This window comes from Strix uralensis, chromosome 9, assembly GCF_047716275.1.
Source record: "Strix uralensis isolate ZFMK-TIS-50842 chromosome 9, bStrUra1, whole genome shotgun sequence".
NCBI lineage: Eukaryota > Metazoa > Chordata > Aves > Strigiformes > Strigidae > Strix > Strix uralensis.
The window spans coordinates 2533432-2560045 of NC_133980.1; the positions used below are offsets into that span (position 1 = coordinate 2533432).

Genomic DNA, 26614 nt, shown 5'->3' on the forward strand with positions numbered 1-26614 from the left:
AGGATTTAAATCAGGGCAGGAAAATTATGCATTGCACAACTGATATGATGTGTCTCTGTAGCCTATATGGACTTTTAAACCAATATATTTTATGGATTTCATTAAATTAGCATATATGTGCACACAGTAGGTGATTTTAAAGTATCTTTTCTCCTGTCTTTATATTTCATATCAAATAGATATGTCAATCTAGTTTAAAATATTTTAAAAAGAAAGATAACTTGCCTCTACTTAAGGAGTCATTTTGATCAGTTTGGGAAGAATCTCAACATTTTCTCAACTACCTTCTGCCATTTAACTCAAAGCTGCCAAGGGACAGCATCAGTAAGGGGTTGCCATGAAGGAAGGGTAGAGAAAATAAAATGGTAAAAGTTTAACTAATTGATGGGATATGTATGGAATGTGGTTTATATAAATGCAATGGGCCCAAGTTGTAATATTTGAATCCAGATTTTCAGTGCCTCAAAGTCTGGATTTGGTTTGGCTAAAGCGTTATCATTAAACCAGCGTGAATCCTTGTCCTGACTCAACCCCACACATTGCATAGTCTCGGAGCTACATGTTTGTGTTGGAAGCCTCTTGTTCTACCGTTTCAGCTTCTCTCAGTAGTATTATTAGAAATTCAGAAGAAGACGACATTCAGATAACTCCCTTTTGACTAAATAGTGTGAATAAAATGCTATTTTACTGAGTAAGAGAGTTTAATTAGATATTGAAAGCATCAGAAGATTTGCTTCTACTGTGCCTTCTGTGTGTGTGTGCTGCCTGGTATTTCACCAGCGTGATGCAATTACTGCTGTCCTTGAAGCTCGTACCGCCTTTCTGAACTCTCCGTGGCACCAAACTGAGATCAGAATTTCCTACCAGAAGTTTTCTGTAGCTAGACGGAGCTGCACGGAGTGCTCCTCTCTACATCCTACCCTGCCTGGCTTACCGAGCAGGATGAATTCATCCCAGTGCCTTGGCTACAGCGGATGCCTTGTAAAGCCTGCATGGATTTTGGGAGATGGGGGGTCATGGAAGAAAAGTTAGTATGCACAAGAAAGCCTGGAGGACTCAACTTTTAGAAGATCCCTTAATTATAAATTCTGCGCATATCCCAAACTATAAGCTCTATTTTTTTATACTCATCTTTAACCTGTTGGACAAGAGTTCTCACATGGAGAATCTATCCAGGAGTTTATTGGTGGCAAAGCAGCCATTTCACTTAACACTTCCTTTAGTAAAAGTTAGAAGCCTGTACCTTGGTGTAATTGATATTAAAAACACAGGTTGAATCTGCTACCAAAAGATTTGATTGCATGAGGTCAAGCTGTGTAGCTGTAATAAGTTAAAGTGCTTTACTCAATGATACAGAAATATATTAGGATGCCCTTAAGTTCATTAGTTACTGCCTTAGGTCATAGTTTATGTTCCATATATTTTATTGAAGTTCATTGTTATGGCAGTGCCCTGAACTCAGTCTGTTAAGTCTCCAGATTATTTAGTATAGATAATATATTTAGTATAGATACATGATTTTTTTTTTAACTCTCTTATCAAAATTGTAAATTCAAATCTTTCCAGTTTTGCCTTCATAATGGCAGATTTTAAGCAAAGTGTAAGTCTCTGCAGCTCCACCCTTTGTGTCCCTTGTGTGCGAATGTTGCTTCATTAGTCTGACACAAACACCTGGTGTTGCGCTTCCAGTCTCTGGAGGATGTTTCAGCATCTGGCACACACTGTGATCTTTTTTTATGTGTGTTTAATCTTTTTATTGACGTTTTATAATTAAAAGTAAGCAGAAACAAATCAAGGATAATATAAAAATGGGAAGTTTTGTGCAGTTGCGGTGGCGTAGTGCAGCATATTAGGAAAAGCATCCAAATAATAACAAAAAATGTGAAAGATAAAATTGCAGTATGAAACGTGGCATCTTTACTGGCCATTCTCTCTGGCCGTATTCTTCCTCAACAGAGGAATCCGAAGGGGATCAATAGACCCCCATAGATAATGGCTATTTAAGTAATCAATTCCAGGCTTTTTATTAAGCCTTCTGTTATTAAGAATTACTTTTAAATGTGTTTCTTAAATTTTAGACTGCTTTGTGCCTGCCCATCATCTTCTGCCCCTTTGTATTTCATCCCTCCCTCTCTTCTTTCCCTGGAGAGCCCTCCCTCGGTCTAGGCGCCCCGTCCTGCTGCAGGTTGGTCCCTGGGGATTTGCTGCCGGGTGTGATGCAGTCAGGTTGCACCGGTGCTGCTGGTGCTTCAGGCACCTGTACCCCGGCCAAGGGGTTGTGCTCCCTCCTCTGCCACTCACCTTGGTGGCCAGCAGGTCAGGGAGGGGATTCTCCCCCTCTACTCCGCTCTCGGAGACCCCCCTGCAGTGCTGGGTCCAGCTCTGGGAGCACCAACATCAGAAGGACACGGACCTGCTCGAGCGGGGCCAGAGGAGGCCACAAAGATGCTCGGGGGGCTGGAGCACCCCCCCTGTGAGGACAGGCTGAGAGAGTTGGGGGGGTTCAGCTGGAGAAGAGAAGGCTCTGGGGAGACCTTAGAGCGGCCTCCCAGGACTGAAAAGGGAGGGACTCTTGATCAGGGGGGTAGGGATAGGACGAGGGGTAATGGTTTTAAACTGACAGAGGGGAGATTTAGATGAGATCTAAGGAAGAATTTCTCCCCTGTGAGGGTGGTGAGGCCCTGGCACAGGTTGCCCAGAGAAGCTGTGGCTGCCCCCTCCCTGGAAGGGTTCAAGGCCAGGCTGGACGGGGCTTTGGGCAACCTGGGCTAGTGGAAGGTGTCCCTGGCCATGGCAGGGGGTGGGACTGGATGGGCTTTGAGGTCCCTTCCAGCCCAAACCATTCCGTGATTTTCCCCCACGCTGGGGGGCCTCGAGCAGCCGCCGGCTGCAGTGAGTGGGACGCTCAGCAAACCACGGGATGGAAGGAGTCACGGACTCTCCAGCTCAGTTTGAGCGTTTGCACGTGGCCAGGGTAGCTTGGATTTGGAAGCCCCAATTCAGCTTGGTCTTAACAAGCACTTGACTTAACAAAATGTATTTCTGCTTTCATAGCACCAGCAAAGTTCCCAAAAGAGCGGGTAGGAAGGTCTGTTGGAACAGCACATTTCTTTATTGGCAAAATTTGGCAAGGAAGGAAAAGAAAATGCTCTTGCTCTTAAAAAGTATGTTTTCTTGAATAATTTTGAATTGGGAACCACTAATGTAGTGAAACAGCACCTTCTTCGTGTCATTGCCAGGGTTAAGTTTATTCATGTGTGTTTTTATAACGCTGGTCACATGATATTACAGTTTGTATTTTTTTCTGTGTACTGAGTTAGAAGGAATTGATTAATTACCTCCTTAATGTCTGATTCCAGTCGCTGTACTGGGCACATGACCTTGACACCACTGGGAAGGGGCGGGATGGTTCTGTAAGGTGTTTTGTCAGGAAATGCAGAGGCTGTGCTGCAAAATATCAACATTCTGCAGTATGTGCAGAAAGAAATGATTTAGAGAAAACTTTCTACTGCTACTGGAATGCTCCTCTGAGCTAATGTGTAACCTAAAGCATTGAAAAAATATAGGGGGAATAAACGGAATAAATAAAGAGGGAAATTGCCTATGGATGTCTCTAGCCCAGCTGAGGTTTCAGATCAGGCATTTAAAAGGACAAAGCCAAGTCCCACCAGTGAAATCATGCTTGAGTTTTACATGAAGGACATCATACATGTGGTGTGACAGCATTTAAATCCAAGGTTGACATTAATAAAGTTTTAAGACATCAGTGATCTGGGAAGTTAAAGATATGGGAAATGATATGCCATTTGGCTATGGCAATATATGGGCATCTTTCAGAAGTGGAAATGCCTGTGCCAGAAGGGGAAGAGCGGGGAGACTCGGTAAGGACACAGGGAAGATTTTTGGCTGTTCAGCATTGTTAACTTGTGGAGGTTGCACAGTGTTTTGGGTAAAAATATCCCTTTATCAATAAAGAGTCATTTGTTGGTAGCAGGGCTGGAACAGTGGCAAAGATATCGAGGAATGTGATCAACTTAAATATTTGTTAAATTCACAGTCTAACCCTAGGTAAGCACAAAGCCCTAGGCCAGCTGCCCTTAAAGTCCTAAAAAGCAATAGTTGTCATTTTTAGAAATACTTTAAGCAAAAACTGTCAAAAGAACAGTGTGAGGGTTTTAGGAAAAAAAACTGGGATAGATTGATTTTTTCCTATGATTATTTTAAGACCATTTGAGTCAATTCTTGCTGAGGTGAGTAGGTTGAGCTGGGGGGTGTCCGTGGGGCGGGGGTGTCCATGAGCTTCCCTGAGCTCTGCCCCGGGGGCAGCGGGACGGACAAGGGCCACGTCCACCCCAGGGCACCTCGAGTGGCATCTCCTCCTGCTGACGGGCTGAACAAACCTGATTGTTTGCAATCAAGTGGAATTTGGAGCCATTAGGAATGTTGCCACTGTGATTTAATTAGACAAAGATTATCAGGGGCGGTGTGCATTAATCTAATGCAATGAAATCACCGTTGGAACCCGACTGGTTTGTCACAAGCATCCAATGCTTGCGGGGACTGGGGTTTCTTGGAGGGGGGAATAAGTGGAGGAGAGAAAACTGATCTTGCAATTTCTGCAGCACGTAATATTTCATGTTTGCTGGAGAAATCCTATGCTTGTACACCTTTTTTCCCCCCCCGTGCTTTTCTAAGGTTGCCATTTGTATTGTGCTTTTCAAATTTTGTTTACTGGGTTTCTGGCTGCAGGTTGTCTGTGTAAAATACGGTTTTGAAGATGAAGTTCTAAAGGGAATAAAGCAAATACAATAGATGGAGTGGCCGTTTGTCAGGAAACCTACAGGAGCCATTAAATGCTGTTTTCCAGTTTAGGTGTTGTAAAAATGAGAAGTGTGCTAATATAGGGCTCTATTGATCAGGAAGGGTCCCCAGTATCTCCCACTAGGAAACATTATGTACTGCGCTGAGTTCCTTCACGAGATGGCCAATCTGTCCTCAGAATGTCTTGGATGCCTTTTACCCACTTGCTGTCTGGGTTTATGTAAAAAATTGTGAACCAGAATGGAAGTTTCATGAGCAGAAAATGGGGTTGTGTTGATACGAAATAGCCTTTGACTATGAAGGCTTCCTGAATGCTTGCTGTGATTCATGCACACAAAAGGTGGGCTCTTCCAGATATACTTTTAATGCATACTTGTACTCTGCAGAACTAAATTTTTGAGGAAAACTTTTTAAAAAATAAAAATTCCCTTTATTAGATTTATTTAAATTAAAATGAAGTGGTCTGGCCATTAGCAAGATGTTCAACCTGCAGATCTCTCAATTTAAAAAGCTTATCCTCTGTGATTACAGAAACAGCAAAGAAAAGGGCAAGGATCCGTGAGTTTTTTATCATAAATGTGGTATATTTTAGTGCTCACCAGCGTTGCATGCAGGGCTGGGATCGTGTTTCCCAAACTTCTTGTTGGTGCACAGGCACATTGACTTGCAGGGACGGGGTTTCCAATCCGTAGGAGCCAGAGTCCCTGGAAATAGGGTTCCTGGGGATGAAACTGAGCACAGGCAGCTTAAAAACAACACATAATTAGGGTAAGTGCTGAAGCTCAGCAAGCTCACAACTCCTGAGATGATAGGATTTCAACTGACACTGCAGCCTCTGAAGAAAAAGTGTGGAAGCTGATTAATTTACCCGATTGCAGTTCGATGCTAGAAAAAAGTGGAAACACAGATATTGGTGGTGTAACAAACACACAGCTCCTACGTGTTGGTGTTGCCTGTATTTGCTTTGAGCCAGCTCCCTGTTACGGAGGGATGGGTGCTGCTTGGGCTATTGCCGCTCTCGTTCAGTGTTATGGACACGTGTACCTCACCTGGAAAGAAGAATGTTTTATTTTAATCCTTCTGTTTGCATATGAATAGTCTAAAATTGGGGTTTTTCACACATTGACTGAAAATCCATGGAAGAGAGAAGCAATGGCCAAAGCCTGCGAATGGTTATGGGGAAATTCTAAGGGAATTGAAGGAAAAGTAGATTAAAAATAACAACTTTCCCTATCATCTGTGCAAGTGTGTTGCTGTGCCTCTATATTAAAATACAAAGCAGCGTTTGTCTCTTTTCCAACATGTTTTATGAAGGGAAAAAATTACAAATTTTCTCCTGGAATGAAGCACATTAATACATGGGATCCTTTAAGGAGAGCTACAACATCAACAACATGTGCATAAATATTAAAATAATTTTGAAGCTGGTAATTTGAGTAACTTTATTTTAGGAAATACAGCAGGTATAATTAAAGTTTTACTTTTTCATCTGTAAAGATACCCAAGCAGGTAAAGTGCTAAGCAGGTTCTCCCTCCGTAAGTAGATAGTGCTGGTTCAAAGCTACGAACTCCACTAACAAATAGGTATTTTGCTTTCCTGGGTTTGTACCATAAGTCAGTGCATTTCATCAGCATCATGTTAGAAAATATTTTATTTCAAATCCTTTCAAAGACTTCTTTTTTTTTTGGATGAAAAATTAGCACGTTAGTCCTGTTTTATTGCTGTCTTTGAAAAGGTGTTTGAGGTGGGGCACACAAGCCAATTGCAGACCATCAAATACCCAGTTTTTAACTACTTCTAAAAGTGAAAATACATATAAACTTATGGTCTCTCGCACAGGGCAATTTATGACTTTTTTTACAAATTAAAAGTCTTGAAATTGTCTTCAAAATTTAAGCCAGATGAAAAATCAAAATGGCTTCAGTACTTCATTAATGTTGGGTATTTTACTGTCGTCTTTATGGCATTTATTTGTGCTAAAGGATAAGTCTGAGACAAGCATCAGTTAAGGTAATGGGATTGTAAAGCAATCACGTAATTAGTTATCTGACTTCAATCATTTTAAAAAAGAATTTATAGCTATGTATTGAAAAGCTGCTTTTAAAAGGGAAAATAAACAGCAGTGTATGTAAGGAGTGGGCAGCAAAAGGGACGGGAGTCCTCGTCTTGGAGAGTAAAAATATCTGATTTTTCAGTCCTCTCACGAGCCTGTTGAATAATCCCAGGCAGCAAAGATGGAGCATGAGGAGAGTGGTCAGAGATCTAGAAAATACGGGTGGTGGACAGCAGGTGATGGGACTGGATTTATTTTGTCCAAAGAAAAGGGAAGGGGGGGAGATGCTTCCAGTTGGATCGTAGGGAGAAAGCTGCTCTGACAGAGCGGGGCAGGACGTGCAGACACCACACGCATGGCCAATGTAACCATCATCTCCTCTACCTTGGGCATTCATTCTGTCTATTAAAAGAAAAAAAAAAAAAACAAACCAAAATTTGTCCTGCTTAGGAGGAAGCTATAAGTGTATTTTTACTGCTTCTTTTTAAAAATAACAAAAAACCCCAAACCAGAAGAAAGCTCCAGGGTAGGGGGGACTGTGAGATGTTGGTTTCCAGTTGTGATAATAACAATATACAGAAATGTGCAATCTGGAGATGTGTTTGTACCATTGCAATATACAGGTATTTTGTCTGATTTAGCAAATTATTCAAGAGTATTCAATTTTCAATTATTCATTTTGAAACAATCTGGTTTTAGGAGCTGACATCTTGGACTTGCTGTTCTGTATTGCAGAATTCCTCGGTTTAGGTACCAAGAAAAGAGCATCCTTCTGGCAGTTTCTATATATTTACTTATTTACCATATAAAATCCAGAATTCTGCAGAGGTAGAAGGCATATTTACCCATTCATTAAGTATTTCACTTAAATTCTGAGGTTTGGTCTTTAAATTTCCATTAATTTGCACTGTTTGGTCTATTGAGGTTTTCATTTGTCAAAATTGTTAGCTCTTGGGTATTAGTTACGCAAATATTGATGTGTAGCTTTGGCCTGTTAGCTATCAATTGAAATCAGAAAATCAATAGACTTAATAGCTCCTCATTACAGCGTTGATGCATTTGCAAGGCTGAGTCGCATATTGTCAGGGAACAATCAATTCAGTCAAAAACTATTACACCGTCACCGCCAGAAACAGTTTCATAATGTTTTGGTGTGTTTATAGTTGACCTGAGCTTCCACAGCGGCTCTAGACATAAAATGACACTTTTTGGGGGCATTTTTTTTGGTGGTGATAGCAGAGACTCAGCAAACTCATGACGTGCTGTCCCATGGTGAGTCCTGGTGTGGTTTACAGTGGTTTAAACAGGTTTTTTAGGTAAAGACTCTACTTTCTGGCTTCTAGCAGGAATGCAAATTTCCAAGAGCTGTTAGCTGTGTTGTTTGTGTCTGTGATGCAAAGGGAGAACCTCAGAACCAGAGTGGTGCTCCCATTGCTTTAGAAGCAAATAAAGAAATAAAGAAATCAATTTACCAGCTGGAAAATTATTAAATAGTATAGATGCTTCTGTGGGGTTTAAGTTGTGAAAATTTAAAGCAAAGCTGTTTCTAAGTAAAAGGGAGAGAGCCTTTTAAATTCTGAGTGGAGTTTTGGGGAGAGGGTTTCTTTTCCCTTTTAATACATTTTTATGAGGGGCAAAACTTGTGATGTCTTATTTTAATCTCAGTATGTTTTTTCTCTTCCCAAAAGCTGTAGCTGTGGTGAAGCTGCTGCTGCCCCAACTTACCCGAGATACAGGTTTTGATCTGCCTGGGGATCTTTGGTTTGATTCTGGGGATCAACTTTTGAGATTTTGAAAAGAGTTGCCTTGTGAACTATAAATGAAGGATTATGGTTTCCAAGTCCATATTTTAAGGCTCCTGAAATAAGAAAAGGACAATCTGCAGGTGGGGGCTTTCAGAGACGCTGTGTGTGGTGGGGCTCGCCCTGCCCCATCAGCCTGGTGTCGCTGGAGGAGCACTCAACCTGATCATTACTCCATTTAAAAAAAAAAAAAAAGGATTATTTTAACTTAAAGCTGTGCATACTATGTAATCTCTCATGTGCTTATTGAACTCTACCGATGGACTGATCGTTAGTGTACAAACAGCTGCTTTCATTCTCCTTCTGTGTCGATACAGCGTGATGGAAATGGGGCCCGGTGATTTCTGCCGGGGTCCGGTGCTTGCAGGGCTTTCTGAAAAATGACAGTAGAAAATTATCTGCATTTTGAAGGGATGCTTCTTAAAAGTTGTGTCTCATTTAAGATCATTTTGCTATTTTAGCCGTTTAGTTATAAGGAACATGCTTCATAATTAAACATTATGAAATAGAGAGTTAAAAAGCAGGAACAGTCAAATATATCAGTAAGAATACCATAACTGTAGTCTCATTTTATGCTAAAATGTATACTTAGAGGGGTAATTGAGTACATTGCTCAATGTAAATGAGAAGTGGCTCTATGGACTTTAAATGAATTAATTATTTGCAAGTCAGAAGAGCCTTACCTTTTTGATTTAGACTACAGTCCCACAGAAACATGCATTTCCTCTAAGTTCACGGTTAAGTCATCACACTGAATTTAAAAGAAATATATATGTTCAAAGCATCAAGCATCTAAATACTTGCTAGTGATTATTTTTAAGTCTGTGCTGCTATTCTCCAAAGTAATTGCAAGAAAGCTGTGTCATTCGTTTTATTTAAGTATTTTTCTTCACTGGAAAAAGATAGGTTATTCAAGTCAAAGAAAAAAATCCAGACGCTTAGTAAACATGTAGGATGAGTGAAATACAGACTAAATTAATGATATTTAAGATGACATACATAATTATAACAGAAAGGTCAGGGTAGGTGGCAGCTTTCCCAAGTATATAGAGTGTCAGAAAAAATCCCCACAGTATATATTTTAATTGAGTTATGTTTTCTTTCCTTCACGTTGAAGCATTAAGGTATTACCCCATTCCTGGGCCTGTGTTCCTATAATTTAACATGGCAAAATTCCCAGATTTACATTTTGACAGTAAAACCACATTGTGCATAGGCTCCTTCCAGCAATGAAATACCACTTTGTATTTGTCTCCAAATCATCAGTTTCTTCTTTGATTTAGACAAAAATATATTTAATATACGGGGAAAATAAAATTTACAAGGGTGAGGATTAATTGAACGTTATTTTTGAAAGGGGAGAAGTGTGTGAAAAATGAAAGAAGCCAACAGATGCTACAGAAACAAACAAAACTACACAGCAAAGGGCAAATAAACTGTAAATAGAGTGCATGGTGTGTCCGCAGGAGCCGGGTTGATGGTACAGCCAGGATGAGCCCTGGGCAAAGCAGCAGCAGGCTGAGCCTTGTCCGTAGGCCTAATGCTTAGTCCTGTCCCAAGCTCCAGAACTGCAGGAGTTGGGTAGGTGGCCAGTGCTGGGGCTTCCCTGGCCAAGGGCTGAAGGCGGGTGAAGGCTCTTGCTGAAAGATCCGACCGCACGCCCTCCCTTTGAAGATTTGTGCTGATTAAAAACAAAACAAAAAATTGAATAGTACAGTCAGCCGCTTGGGGTTTAGGTTTTCTTGGACTGAGTCTGGCTTAAAGTACTTGTGCCAACAGCAACAGAAAGCTGGAGGGAGGCTTTACCCCGTCTCGATCAGTACCAAGGCCTTTTTCCATCAGGAAAGAGGCCTTCAGGGGCTCTGTGTACTGGGACATGGGGAAAATTACTTCACTACACATATTCCCTAGAGAAGGAATTTATTGTAATTGTTTTCTCCAGTAACCATTGTAAGAAAGGGGCTTTTTCCCCTTCTTTTTAGTCTTTGATTTGCCTCCAGCCCATCCTGGTTAGCCAGCATCCCTCCCCATGTTTCTCCAGTTACACTTAAATATAGCTTAGGGCTAACGAGTGGTGCCTGTGGGCTACATCAGTACCTAGGCTGGCTGCTGGGATATGGGGTTCATCGTCTGCTGCATAAAAAGGAAGGACACAAAGGAAAAAAAAAAATTGTTTCTGTCCCGGGAAGGCTCCGTCCTCAAAGTGGGTGAATGGGATCAGCTAAATTAGAGGTTTGGAGCAGAGAAATATTCCTAAAGAATGTAAAAAGAAATCCCTTCTTTTTTTTATTTTGGTGTCTCATTTAGTGATGTACTCGTTAGCGGAGAGGTTTGAACCTGTGCGTTATCTCTGTGGCCCTATTCTGAGCTGTGCCTAGAAAAAAGTGCATTTGGGGGGGTGCAAATGCACATGTACATTCTGGCACACCCAAAACCACACCTCTGCACTAAAACAAATGGAACGCTTGGAAATTAAGGAATAAACCCAAATCAACCATTACGACTTTTAAGTGCACAGTTGCAAATTTTCCACAGGGTCTCTGCCTCAGTCAGTGCTGTTGCATTTTGGACAGTCTCTAGTTAATAGGAACTAGTAATTATTGTATATTCTTATTATTCACTATGCAGATCTGTACTTTATTTGACTGTAGCTATTCAAACCTCGTCTTAAAAGCAGCATTACGAATTTCTTCATGGGCTGTTCTGGGGGCTCATCACTCCAGGATCTGAATATGTCACGAACATTAATGCTTTTCCCAGTGAGCTGAGCGAATATCATTAATTCTGGGGTTTTAAGAAGAGAGCAGAGACAGAGTACAACAGGGCTTCAACTTTGGAGAACTCAGCGTGGTTCCATCCCAACCTCGGGAGCTGCGGAGAGCTCCAGAGGAAGGGATGCCTGGCTCTGTTAAACCATCTTCTTCACCATCATCTGGAGCAGCAGCAGCATTTAAAATAAAGTCTGGGGTTTTAAGCTTGTAGGTACGTGTTGGACAAAACAAACCGTGCAATGTTGTGTATATTAAGCCAATCATCAGGTTTTTGGGCTGAAAAATAAGAAATCTTGGTAAAGCGGGAGCAAACAGGATTTCCAAGTATTATGATTGGACTAAATGAGGGTGGATTTTGACTAGGAGGGCAAAAGCAGTAACTGAATTTTTAAAGGTCAAGTTTGCCAATAATGGGTAAATCAGTGTCGTTTCACTGCATCTTCATAAACGGTTGGACCAGCTGGACCAAAATCTTCTGCAGAGCATTAAGTGTGGGCTAGATACGAGCACAGAAGACTTTAACCCAAAACATTTCATGTTTGACAAACTTGCAAGCAACTCAAAGCAGGATCTAGCAGGATGGGTTAGGCAATCTTTACTAAAAGTATGGTTACCAGGGCAACGTATAATCTATATATATAGTAAAAAGAAGTCTTAAGCAATGGCCTAACAAGGGTCATCAGTATGGATTTAAAATAATTTTTCTAAGTACGTTTTGCAAGACCTCTCAAAAACTTTGGCTAATGAATTTTTGGTATCTCAAATTTTATTTTTTACCAAACTTGGGAGGAAAAATAGGAATGTTTTTGTCTAGAAAAATGTTTGGGATTGGGGAATCATCGTAGGCCAAGGTAATCAGCCTGGGTGGCAGGTTTCTCATTCTGAAAATAGCCTGCTTTGCTGCCTTCCTTTGGTTTGGGTCGGGTTTGCTTTGTGGGTTGTTTTTTTTCATGAAGTGAGGCTCTGAAAACTGTTTCAGGATTTGTAGCGTTATAAGCTGCATCAGAGGCAGATTGATAGACTGGGGATAAGGCAGAGAGTCGAAATTGCAAAATAACGTTAATTTATTTGGCCGGCTGCAGTTTACATGTGACAGCCACATCCATATTCACACCCGGACCTCTGCGCTACCTACCTGAAGTGAGAAAGTAGGTACAAAGAGTGTCGGATTGAAGATTTGACTGGATTGTGTGTGTTTTGCTGCCCACACTGTTTTGGGCAGCGTTTGCACAGCAAAACGAGACTGTTCAGTGCTTTGCTGGCTGCCTGCGTTGTGAAGCAGCAAGTTCGAGCATCTCGGTGTGCAGCCCATGTCCGTGTTCACCCCAAAAAAATGGATAAGTTAAGGAGCCTATGAAGCCAGGGGAGACTGTTCCTTTGGTTAAATTATCAGAAGTTGTATCCATTTGTTTAAACCACAATCCCTTGCGTGGAGTCTTTTATTTGCTGTTAAAAAATGGGGTTTTGTTGATCTTGGTGGCTGTGCCATTACCTGTGTACTCACCGCATGTCAAATGGGTACTTCTCTGAGAGACCAGCGTGAATCTATGGGATAAGTGTGAGACTTAGAATTGTCTTGTTTATGCTGGCTAAGGCCTAGATGAAATGGGATTTTAAAAACGTGGATCATATTTTATTGGTGCTAGACAGGTATCTAGCTGGTGTGAATGGCCTTATTTCATCTACCAGCTAAAGGCCTGGCCCAGGAAAGAAGCAGAAAAATAATTAAACCCAAACAAACAGCAATTTGCTAATCTAGATTTCATTTTTCCTTTATCCACTTAAATTGTATTCAGTGTTTGAGGGCAACCAGAGGTGGTTGTAGCTGCTGTGCATTTCCCCTGATGCGTTACTGAGAATCAATATATGGACAGGGATAAAAGCATGGAAGTTACTGACACCAAGCATCGCCGTGGCACCGCGTCTCGCTGGGTGAGACTGGAACTGGTAAAATCCACATATTAATGCCATATCTTGGACAGACTCTGCGGATGATACCACTCTCTAACATGCAGTAGAAAAAAAAAACCACTGGGCACGTGCAATCGCCTGTCTGCAGGTTTTAGCATCATTTTGAGGTGTAAACAAAAAATGGGCCATGGAAAAGCCTTCACAGCCACAAAGTTTCAGCCCCACTGTCCTACACGTCGTACAGCATGTCCCATCCACAGCCCGAGCTCAGCTACTAATCTCATTGCCACCGTACCCTACAATACACCCATTTTTTTTTCTGCCACAATAATGTGGCAGGACTTTGGTTCTGTTGTTTCTGTACAGTTGGATCCCTGTGTATAGTGGGGTGTGGCTAGGTGCAGAAATACATTTATTTATCTGCATGTGTATAATAGATAGGTGTATAGGTTTAACATAGACAAATTGTTATATATTATACGTATATGTAATATATACACTCGTTAGTTTGTACATACAATATAGAGGTTATTTGGGCTAGAGATATATAAAAGATAGAAGAACCCAGTAATTGCCTTTAAGATCAGAGCACAAAGCATTACCTTGGATTTTACAAGGCCAGCGAGCAACAAAAGAGCAGTAATTTATGAGCTCAGCGTAAAAGAATAGCATAATTGCATTAAAAATTAATGCTAATGAACACTAAAATGGGGAAGGTGGTTATGATGAAAGTTTGTATTCATCTTCCCTGGTTTGAATGATGGCTAGTGGCTTGATTAATGGCTTAATTTCTATCAATTAGCGGGGAAAAATCTCCTACGAGACAAGGGTAAATTGAGCATTGAATTACATATCTTGCTTTTGTGTGCTGAGAAAAAAAAAAAAAAGCAGAGTATCTCTGATATTAGCCACAGTGACAAATGCGGTGTGCCCTGCGCCGGCCCTCCTGGCGGGCGGGTCGGGGGGGGCAGGCGGCCAGCCAGCTCGCCGGCCCCCCGAGCCCGCGTCCCGTCATCCCCATCCCGGCTTTCTTTTGCTCCCTCTATTAAAGAAAGGGAAATATCCAGCAGTTTGGAGCGTATTAGGGCTGTTTCCTACTACTTTATTAGCCGAGTTTGGCTTTTTCTCGGAATATTTTCAAAAATACCCTAAAAGGCCTCAAAATGTGAGTGAATGTAGGAACTAGCACGTGTGTGAAAAGCGCAGTGGTGAAGGTGACCTGCATGCAGGTTAAATGCGTGGCTAGAGCGGAAACCCAAATGTTCTTAAATTGCTTAAATTAAACGTTCTTAAATTCAGAACTTAATTGCTAAAGTTTCCCATCGTGGCTTCCGCTTGGTTTTATACCCAATACTTCCATTCTTTTTAAAGAAAAAGCTATTAGTGTCCAGACTTGTTTTAAAATACTGGGAGAGCTACGTTATAATTATAACGTATTAAAATAGCAAACTGTAAGTACGCTGCTACTCTCTCTAGTACTCTCACTAGTAAGTACTAGAGTACACACAACATGCTATTTTAATACATTATAATTGTAGTACCAGAGCATTTCAATTAAGTTTGAAGAATACAGATTAACAACAAAAACTTCCTCTGGCCACAGTTGCTCATTTTGGGGTATGTTTATTGTTTCTGGGACTTTGGCTGGAAAAAGTTCTTCCTTTGGAAATCTCACCAGGTAGGAACCAGCGCAGCCAGGTGTTGAAACGACGCTTCGACTCAGCTAAGGGGGTTTGGAAATTTTGGCGGCATCACGCCTTTTTTTTTTTTTTTTTTTTTTTTTTATCGTGACTTCAAGTTGTTAAGAGGGAAGAGGCTGTTTAGAAGCGAATCCCAAATTCCCGTCGGGCTCCTCGCAGCATCTTCAGGGTTCACCATCCGCAATTTTCCCGACGCCTCAGACAAAGGCGGGGATGCGGCGGGCGTTGAGCGTGGCGGTGCCTCCCTCTAACGGCTGGTGGCCCAGTGGCCGCCTGCTCGCCTCCCCGGCTCCCAAAACGGGGCTGAGGGTGCCCTTTGTCCTGGGAGGGCTCCCATCACCCCCGGGGCTTTCACCTGGCTCCAGCCGGGGGGGAAGGAGAAGAAGGGGGGACACTGCGGGAGGAGGAGGAGGAGGGGGGACACCGCGTTAACACAAAAGCTTGCGGGAGTGGTTCATTTCTTGGCTGATTTGCTCTGGTTTTCTGTAAAAAAACTTGGCTGGCTGGTGCGGGAGGTCTCGCCTTCAGGGCTGTTCCCCCCCTCCCCCAGCACCCTCAGACCTCGAGCACCAGGACCCACAAACCCCTGTGGGCTGGGGACAGCCCCCCGCTGCCACCGCTGAGCCTCTCCTGCGCAAAGAGTTGAGGTGGGAGGGGAAAAAAAGCCCACGTAAAAACCAGAGCTCCAAGATCTGTAAAGTCTAGAGGTAACAAAAATGAAGTGAATCCCACCCGTCCTGCTGGATTTTCCCTCCTCCTCCCCGTGCTTTCATTTTGTTAAATACAAATATTTCGGTGCAACGCGCTGTAGAAAACAATATGTCTCAAAGCCACGTAGTTTTTTGTCTCTTCTGCTGCAAACTGTCTAGATGAAAACCTCATTTTGCTTGGAATATGTCAGTTTAAGTATATGTCAGTTTAAGATATGTTTAAGTAAAACTAGGAAGCAATTAAAAAGCACCAGGCATGTGAAAAACCACAGGTCTGTTGAGAAAACATACGGCTCTGTAATGCAGTTGTTACTGTATCCATACAGCTGTATAAAAATTATACAACATCACCTAAGCCTAACCCTAAATAAAATGGGATGAAGGGGAAAATATTTTCTTCTGTAGCTGGTTTGTTTAGTCTGGTATCTATTTGTGCTTTCTTTTAATCCTCAACTCATAAACAAAAGAGCAGAAAAAATAGCAACTTTTTTTTGCAAATATTTCAAAGCACATTACTTAATGTATTATATTGTAAACAGGTCAGTTAAATTAACCAGCTCTATCCCTTTAAATATAATTAATAAAATATGAAGAAACGTACATTTGGAGGAATATTTTAGGTTTATTATGTCATTGCTTTGATTCATAAGTTAGACCCACTTGAAAGAAAACTCTTTAGGTAAAGGCATGGGTTCATTTTCATGGTCAGGATTAGAGATTAGCAATGAATCCAGAAAGCATTACGAATTTACACCTAAAGTTTCTATAAGAAATATTTAAAATATGGTTTTATTTAATGGGTCATTCCCAAGATGATATTGGTCATTTAATGCTTCTGTTTCAATGCTTGTTAAATTCTTAGCGGGCTTCATCACCAGTTTTTTTAGAAATAAGCAAAGAAATGGGAATATTTTACACAGAGTGTTACTTTTATCTGATTCTCAGAGGTTTCTAATTATTGTGTATGTGAAATTTTCGAATGGCATCTAAAGGATTAATGCACATTTTATTTCTGAAGTGACATTTCAAATTATCGCTAATACAGACTAATTCAATGTGAAAACAGCAGCTCTAAAAGACGTGTGTATGTATATATATTTATGTATATATGGGAAGATGTAAATAGATGTAAATGTAGATGGGAAGCGTAAAATATTGAATCGTCTCTGACAGACAGCGTTCCCAGTTAAATCCTCCGTGGCTGGAGTAACAGGCAAAAATCCTTAGAATAGTATAAAATTACATTAACTGAATGTTCCCCTAATAGAGCCAGTTTTATGGTAAGGGGCATAAACAGCGATGTTTTAAACCCGGGGGTTCCCCGGCCACGCTGCTGCGTGGGATCGCCACGGCCGAGCGTCAGCGGGAGGGAGCTGGTGACAGGAATGGTAATTGTGACTGCTGCTAGAATCACCTTTTTGTAAAAAAAAAAACAGCCTCAACAAGCCCTAATACAAGATGTAGTTTATTTTTTTCACTATAACACGGTAAAAAGACTTGCTGTGCAATGAGTTAGTATTGATTTTTTTTTTTTTGTCTGTAGCCTCTTAGCTTTCTGACTCCATTATTTTTGATTTTACTATGAAATACATATCCTTTCTACTGACATCTGACAAACAACATATGGAAGTCGTTTTATCTACCAATAATGTGTTTGTCAAAAAAATCATACGCTAATGGGCTATGCTTCCTCCAGTCCATTTTCCCCAAGTTAATGTCACTGATGTAATTCTAAACATTTAGTGATTTTTGCCCCCTTAATAATTTGTCATTCCCATAGGTTTCTGTAAGATTCACGTAGGATGCTATAACAGGCTGGGAACTGACCATAGGTTTTGTGAAATAAGAGTTGAGCAACTGATTTTAAACCTACATTCACCTGCCTTTCTCCGATACCTGGTTTTAATACCGTGGCTACCAGGTACTCTCATTCCTTGATTTACTCTCAGGCCAGATGTACCCAAGAGCATGATGAACGATGATTCCCTCTCCCTAGAAGGGCATTAGTAGATTTGCTTTTATACTTCCCATGGGATCCTTAGGAATCTTTTTTAAAACAGGACTTTAGCAGCAAGGCAATGGGAACTTTTAAACATAAGCTCAATTGTAAGCAAGTGATTTTTTTTCTCCTTCTAAACTCAAAAGAATCAGGCTTGAAGATGTGCTCATGCACTTTGCTGCAGCGCAGCTCGTGTCCTAAGCCTTGCCAAAGCTGAAGCTCTGCGGAGGCTCCCACAAACCCCCCAGGGCGTGCGGCCGGGTGGGCAAGGAGCCAGCACCTCTGAGCTGTGTCCCTCCTGGCCATCGCCCTCTCTCCAGCTGAGGACACTGCCAGGGGGAGAATTCGCATCCCGTTCCCCGTGCGTGTCCTGCAGGAGCACACACCTTGGCCTTGGCTCCGGTGAAGTTCTGAAAACATCGTTGGATCTGAGCTCCCCATCTGAAGCAGGCAGGGTTATCCAGGCTCAGTGTGTTTGACTTCCTGCACATTCGATACAGGCAGAACTAGCTTCTTCCTGATATTTCCATTTGTCATATTATAGAATACAATCACAGAATCACAGAATCATCTCGGTTGGAAAAACCCTTGAAGATCCTCCAGTCCAACCATGAACCTCACACTGACCGTTCTCAACCCCACCAGATCCCTCAGCGCTGGGTCAACCCGACTCTTCAACCCCTCCAGGGATGGGGACTCCCCCCCTGCCCTGGGCAGCCCATTCCAACGCCCAACAACCCCTTCTGGACAGAAATACTTCCTAAGAGCCAGTCTGACCCTGCCCTGGCACAGCTTGAGGCCATTCCCTCTTGTCGTGTCGCTTGTTCCTTGATTCAAGAGACTCATCCCCCCTCTCTGCACCCTCCTTTCAGGCAGTTGTAGAGGGCCATGAGGTCTCCCCTCAGCCTCCTCTTCTCCAGACTAAACCCCCCCAGTTCCCTCAGCCACTCCCCATCAGACCTGTGCTCCAGACCCTGCACCAGCTCCGTTGCCCTTCTCTGGACACACTCGAGTCATTCAATGGCCTTTTTGGAGTGAGGGGCCAAATATCCATATCCACGTATCCATAAAGACTAAACAATATTCCTGAATAATTTTTAAGCAATGAGGCAGCTTCTTGTTTGCTGCTTGAAAGTTCCATCTCTTCCTCTCTTTTGTCCACCTTACCTATTTTATAAATGCTGCTCACAGCAAACTCTCCCCTGCTCCCCGATATGGCACCTCGGCCATTTCAGGCTGGCCCCAGTGTACGATGTATAAAGCAAATGGTTTTCATAAGTAAATAAGATGGAGATAAATTGGTTAAAATTGTAAACATGCAATTGTAAACATGTAAATAGCAAAATGAATTCAAGATTTGCTTGTCACTGCAGTTAGACGTAGAAGCAGGTAAGGAAGATTAACTGAGCTGTGAATCTGAAGAAGCAGAAGATGAAACGGAGAGTAAGGCACATACTTTTGTGTCAGTTGGACTTTAATGAACAAGCCAGACTGCCCAGGACTGAGAATAAAACAGTTTTGCGGTACAACCTGTTGGTAAAAAACAAGGTTGTTACTTTTGTGTGTGTGTCCATTCCAGGAATATTTCTGAGCCGCCATTAGTCCATTTGCTCGTCTGAAGCTCCACTTACTTGGCATTAATAGACTGAAATGAGTTTTCAGTGGTTGGTCATTACAAAAGGCTGAAAGTTACATTTATTTTTTTCTTGCGCGAAATAGAAAGTATTTTGCAGCATTATGTGTGTATCTAGATGAATTTGGATTTAGAATTTTGTATAGAGGGAAACAGTTTAGTATTTCTGAGTTTCTGAATAATTCTCCAAGCTCTTTTGGTCTGCAAGCATTCTTCCTGACTCGAAATGTACTTTGGTTTCTTTAGAACAAGAAATGTAATCTGTTATACGTATGTATGTATGTACTACACATATATAATTACAATTGCTCTTCTATTTAAATTTGTGGTTTAGATAGGGTTTAACGTATTCTTGTGTATGCATGGAATATTTGATTAAGCTTCAGGTATCTGAAAAAATACACTGTTTTATCCTATGTTGCTTTTTCCTCATCTTCTTGGCAATCTCCTTTTTACTTTGTCTCTTGAGACCACGATTCTGTGAGCCATGAGCTCACCCCCTGGGTACCAGCTCCCTCGGCCACACAGAGCCATGAGCAGACACAGTTGTGTTTCCTTTCAAGCCACCTAGAAAAAGAGTTTCTGCGGGTGGCGTTAGCAGAGAGCTGGCCTCTGAACTCCGGCCGGTGCAAATAAGCCCACTGTGATGTCAAACCCACTGGTACAAAACCTTTGAAAACCAAATTTGAGTGAAAAGAGAGTTTGCACCAGATCAGGCTGTGTTCAGATCAGCAGAGCTTCGGAGACGATGTCCCGTTTCCCTGGACTGTGTCAGATGCGTCAGCCGTCACCCTCCAAGGGACCCCATGGGTCATTTACAAGATATTATTGGTCATTTAATGCTTCTGTTTCAATACTTGTTAAATTCTTAGCGGGCTTCATCACCCGTTTTGTCTTTAGAAATAAGAAATAGGAATATTTTACGCAGAGCTTGCAGGCGAGTTACTTTTTCTTTTATCTGATTCTTGGGGGTTTCTAATTATTGTGTGCGTGAAATTTTCGGATGGCATCTAAAGGATTAATGCACATTTTATTTCTGAAGTGACATTTCAAATTATTACTAATACAGACTATGAATTTCAAGAATTTCAGTGAAATCAGCTGTTTTGACCGTATATTCTGCCTATGCTGGGTAACTCTGATTTTTAAAAATTCTTGTAAAAATCATATAAAAATCGCTTTGGTTAAAGAAGAGGGGGAGCGAGAAGTCAGATCATCCTTTTGGCAACTTAGATCGGCAGAGCTGTAACATGAAATTTCACTGTCATCCCTCAGGAGTTTGATTTTTAAAAAGAAGCCCATCTTGCTTTGTGAATGCTCGTAGTTTCCTACCAGTCTAATCCATCCAGAAGAGCATCTGGTTGAGTGGTGAAAGAACTCACAAAACCCACCTGACACGGTTACGCGTTTAGTGCAGCTCATAGCAAGGTTGGCAGGAGCTGCTCTTCTTCACTGTAACGTCACTGGGAGCTGCATTTGCTTCGTCAAAATAAAATCTCAGGCTGGGATTCAGAAGTGCCTTGTGGAATGCACGTGCACTGTAAGATCTCACGGTACAATAAAGAAGCAGTTTTGCTCAATTCTGCTGCAGTTTTGTGACCTGAGAATCGTATGAGCACATAATATTTAGTGTGTATATTAGGAATATTTTCTTACCAGATTCTAAGATTTTTTTTTCGGTCAAATTCACCTAAAAATGTAACTCTTAACATGAGGATAACACAGATGATGGCATCTTTCGGGACATCGGTGACTTAAGCCAAATTCACCTCCTTACAAGCAGAAGGAGTTTGCTACTACATACAGATGGTACTCCACTGAGTTGTCTGCACCATCGCCAAATCCTTAACTTCTCCAGGAAATCCTCATGCCATAAGTCTAGCAGTTATCCTGCAAGAACATCTTCTAGCAAATTCTTAAGTTACCATCTTGAATGATATCATACGTTGGAACAATAACGGCCAACTCACTGAAGTTATTTTTACTGAAGAAGAGAGTTTTTCTTTGTAACAGAGCATTTTAGGCTGCATTACAAGTGGTTTTTTTCTGGTATGTACTGTTGTAAAATATATTCAAGGCATTGCTTAGACACGGCATTTAGCGCAGGCTTACGCTAATGTATACTGACATTACACCTTCTCTTTGTAGACCAAGCCACCCTAGTAGAGCAAGTGAAACGAGTAAAAGAAATTGAAGCTATTGAAAGTGACTCCTTTGTTCCACAGACATTCAGATCGAGTAAAGAAGTCAAAAAGGTAAGTTTTCAATATCTTTTCTTTGTGCATAATCTTTCAAAGTCAGGTGGAAGCTGCGCTATTAATAGAGTTTCCATTGATGAAAGAGCATCGATGTTGACAATCTTAAAGCCCACCAACCACTCTCCTGTGTTCTTGGTGTGGTGTTCAAACAAGAATGCATTTAAACATGCAAGAATTTCAATGAAATCAGATGTTTTGATAGTATATTCTGCCTATGCTGGGCAACTCTGATTTTTTAAAATTCTTTTTAAATCATTTAAAAAATGAAGATTTTTTTTTTTAGAGAAAGCAGAAGAATTAAAATCCGAAAATAATCATTTACATTGCAATTAAAGGTAGAGATCAGTATTTTTAATTCTGCTTGACTGAAGCCAGACTTTAAGACCATATTTATTCCCTGAAACAAAACATCATTGTCTTCAGACTGCTTTCCAAAAACCTAAGGTGAGACACCCAGGTTTCAGAATTTTACCTGCAGCTCGGCTGCTGACTCTTCTAGGGAACTCGGATGCTTTGGTCTTTAGAAGTATGCAAGCAAAGGTTTTGGTCAGGTTTTCCATCTGACAGCGAGGTGGTTTGAATTATCACTGTTTGTTTCCCCCAGAACATGCATTTTCTTGCCTTTTCAGAAGTCTCCGAGAAATTCCTGCAGCTTCTTCACAAAGTGATGCAAAACCCCAAAGCTACAGCGCCACGAGCTCTCACACTGCCTTTGGCGATAACTTTTTTTTCAGTTTGTGTGTTTAGTCTGGTTCTTAGTCCAGACTTAGTGTCCCACTAAGCATGCTGAGAGGTTTTGTGGGCACGTGTTGCAATGGGAAGAAAGCTGAGTGCTCGGTTAAGGAGTTTGAGGATAAAACACTCAGATATGTCTCTTTTTTTTAGTCAGTAGAGCCTATTGAACTACAGTACGAGCCTGTAACTATTGGAGCGGGAACTGTTGATGCATCTGCTCCTGAAAAAGAGCCACCACCTGCCAATATTCCTACTGCCATCAAATATCAAGATGATAATTCTTTAGCGCATCCAAACGTAAGTGTGTCGATATTTACTTTCTCTTTAGAACAAAGCAGCCCATGGAACGGGAGCAGGTTCATGTCACCTAACAACCATTTTGCTGGGCTGCTCATCAAATAACCTGTGGTCTGAAGATCGTTAGCTAATGGGCCTCTCATTGGCTCAGAAAGGCTCACGCTCCTTGCGTCATCCAACATCATCCAACAGAGAACAAAAGAAGTTCACCAGAGATGGAGTCTTACAAACAGATTTTATAACAGAGTAGCATGCTAGTTTAATGTAGGGGAATTTAAGATCCTGTTTATATAAAAACTCCTGTTCAATAAAAATTCAGGAAAAATGGCTTTTGGTTTCTGTAGTTGGAAACCTGGTGGAAGACTCAAAACTTGCCAAACTTGCCAAATCATAAAGCTTTAAATACATCACAAACTTAAGATAATTTTAAATTATTGTGGCTAAACTTATGCAAATTCCTTTGTGAGCACTTGTAATTGGAAATAGGATTACTTACAGTAGAGTTTTTTTAAGGATTATCAAGTTAAAAATGACTTGCAGTAAATAAACTAACGTGAGTTTTGTATAATGAACATAGCTAACGAAGGTCAAGAGCGGTACAATACGGTGAACTGGCTGTTTCAGGAGACTGAAATTGGGATGTTTTGGCTTTCCAATTATTAAGTCCCTACCTCTACTTAATGTATTTATATCACCTTTGTACTTTAACACCCCTGTGCAACTGGGCTTTTTCTTTGGGCACTGAAATAGTCGACATATATTTCAACAGATTGTAACAAAGAGAGAGTTAATGAATTGTGCCTACTTTTGCCCCTCTCCCCCTTGTCTCTCAGCTGTTCATCGAGAAGGCAGAAGCAGAAGAGAAGTGGTTTCAGAGGCTGATTGCTCTTCGGCAGGAAAGGCTGATGGGCAGTCCGGTGGCCTGAGCCAACCGCTGGGACCATCACATACCAGTTCTCCACGAATGCTAAGAAATCCTACCATTAAATTGTTTTATTTTTTTCTTTTGAGGGGATTTTAATACTCGGTATGAGTTGTACAGAGAATAAATATTTCATTTGAATAAACAAGAACGTTCTATCCTCTGTTTTTCTCCCGAACTCATTGCTGGGTGACTCGTACTGCCGAGCTACCCGCCGTAGATGGGAAGGCCATCAGAGCAGTGTAATTTTCTTTTTTTTTTTTTTGTACTGAATTCCTCCAGGGTGCAAAAAACCTGACAGCCCAAGGAGATGTAATTTTATACTTCCCAATCAAAAAAATATATATAACCATGTAGCAGCTTAAAGATAAATGAAAAAAATAAGGCTGTCAAAGAAAGTTCAGACTTAGCAGCACTCAGGCAGCAGGAGCACAGGCGATACCACCCCGGGCTGTTACATCTGCTGCAGCTGGGGGAGGATTTAGGGCAAGCGATACCGCTGTTATCTCTCCCTCCTTCCTTCCATTCCAGCAGCTTTTGAATCCCAAATGTCTGGGGACAGTCTCCTTGCTGAGGGGCTCTTCAAAATGGGTGCGTTCCCCCACCCGCTCCAGCCTCAGCCTGCTTCCTCACTCCTGGTGGGCTCGAGCAGAAAGAAATGTTTTATGTTTCCTTGAACATCTGCCCACTACTGTTGGCATCCGGGAGCAGATGTAAGGAAAAAGTTATGTTCTCCTTTTAAACAAAACCGTAAAGTTTTCAGCAGGTTTCAAGAAATATTATTTTCTGAGCAGTTTTAAGCACATTAAAATGTTTGATAATCTGGAAAGGACAGCTTTCTATGAACTCTAAATGGGAAATAATATAAACATTCTTGTGCGTAATGGTACAGACCTTTGTTGAACAAGATATTGGCACGCCTATTTCTGTACAGAACAACTCTTTTCAGCCTACGACACTTCCATTTGACTAGGTGTGACTTTAAAATAATGAAAGATTAGTCCTATTTGAACAGAGCAAATTTAGCCTGAGTATACTTACAAAAAAAAATCTGTCCATTATCTAACTAAATGCCAGAGATCAACCAAATAAAATGCAAAAGTATTTCTTCTCAGGTATCTAGCAAAGCTGTGAGAAAACTATTACTTCAGTAGAAGACTAAACTGAGCCCCCTGCCCTGCCCTGGACATACCTCACTGGAAATTACCTGCATCACCTTTCCTGTGCGAGTCAAGAAATTCATACAGTGTTTTTTTTAGTGTTCTTCTCCTTGTTCTCAGATCTATGGTGGAAAAAAAAAAAAAAGGAGGATGATTCTGGAAATGTACTTTGGTTGTCTTAATAATTTTAGATCACCAATGTAAAAGGAAAATGTATTAAATTTGCATTCTAACACATTTTTACTTTTTCTTTATGAACAGTGTTAGTTTTACCTGGTCCTGCATTAAAATGGCTATTGGTGTTCAAGAGTACCTTGTCTGCAGCAAAAAGTGGAAAAAAAAATGTTTCCCTTGTTTCATTTCAGCATTTCCAAAGGGTAAATATTTGTCATTATTCTGTTTTCTAATCTTCTTCTGTGTTTCTTTCACGGTGAATAAAAACTATTTGATCTCCATGTAAGGTACAGGTGTAAATTCCTCTTTTGTCACATGTTATGTTGGCTAATTTTGGTATTTTTATTGGATACAAAGTGATTCCTTTTATGTAATTCACAACCCTATAGGATATTAAAAAATTCAACAAACTGGTCTGTCATTAGAAAATAAGACTTAGTGGTAATAATGGGGTTGTACCTACTATTGCTTATCAATCAGTAACTAAATTTTGCCAGGGAGTCTATGCTGGGGGAGAATTTTGAGCAAGATCTGGAAAGAAAATGGAAATGGTATTTAGATAATCTGAACTGAATAGAGATATGTACTGAAATATGCCAAACATAATTTGAAACACGGAGCAAATCATTATGAAGTTGATTTTTATAGTTCCAGTTGCAGATTAGTGATGAGAATAACCAATAAATACTCAGAACTCTGTAGTTTTCATGAAATACGTAAGTTGTTTATTGCTCCAGTGTCTGTGTGGAGACAGTTTAAGAGGGTTTGTCCTGGTTTAGGCCCTATATTCTGTCACCCTATCTCAATTCTTTCTTTGAACACTCATTATGCATACTTGAAGTTTATGAAGTTGGTGTTGGGAGACGAAGGAATGCCAGCGTGGAGTTTTTACCTAGATACCAGCGGTTGTAGGTTAGAAAACTTACTATCTTTGTTACAAACCTGCAAATTCATGCACTGCAGAGGTCTAGAGACACCTAAAGCAAGTCGGTGATGCTCAGGTGCGTGTCCTGGAGGTGGGAGCTCACGTGGAGCTGAGTAGCGACCTCAGCAAGGCCAGATGTTGCGTCTTGCAAGTGAGTTTTAATCGCTCCGTGGATCCCCCGCTGTGTAAAGCCAAGGGGAATATTCAAAACCCCCATCAGCGAGATGTGGGTGGCCCTTTGTAGGAGTCGCTTGCCGGGAGGCTCAGTGCTCTGCGAAGCTGAGCCCTGGATCAGGGCTCTGCCTTGCCAAGAACCTGCTGTCGCTGATTCCACAGCGTAAACCTTCAGCAAAAATAGATGCTGATCCGCTGCGTTTGCTCCGGCAGAGTAGAATAAAGGTTGTATGAGGCCAGTGGTAGCGTTGTAAGAGTAAGTGTTTAGACTGCAGCACTCTTGATTCAAGTTGCATAAACTATTTTGCTTTTACTTGAACAGCATCCTGTGATAAATTATTCATTTTCCTGTCAAAGGTAGGCAGATATTTGAGTATCAGAAATAAAATACGGAAGAAGGCAGCAACATCAGAAATAAACTTCACTCTGTAACCAGCTATGCACGACTAAGGAGAATTTTGGCAAACTCACTGCTGAAAATTATTTTACAAGATTTGGACACATTATAAATGGATTGTGTCCAGATACAGGTGCACCATTCCACGTGTGGGGCCTTCGTGCTTGGGGA

At 41.2% G+C, this 26614-nt stretch overlaps 1 protein-coding gene across 1 annotated transcript in view; it reads left to right on the plus strand.

Annotated features, from left to right (window-relative positions):
* Positions 1 to 25233, plus strand: part of RSRC1 (arginine and serine rich coiled-coil 1) — a 174261-nt gene extending 149028 nt beyond the window's left edge. The window contains exons 8-10 of the mRNA XM_074878222.1: positions 21550 to 21656; positions 22545 to 22691; positions 23525 to 25233. Coding sequence (XP_074734323.1) covers positions 21550 to 21656; positions 22545 to 22691; positions 23525 to 23617 — 347 coding nt within the window. The 3' untranslated portion in view covers positions 23618 to 25233. The remainder of the gene's footprint in view (positions 1 to 21549; positions 21657 to 22544; positions 22692 to 23524) is intronic.
* The last annotated feature ends 1381 nt before the right edge of the window (positions 25234 to 26614 follow it).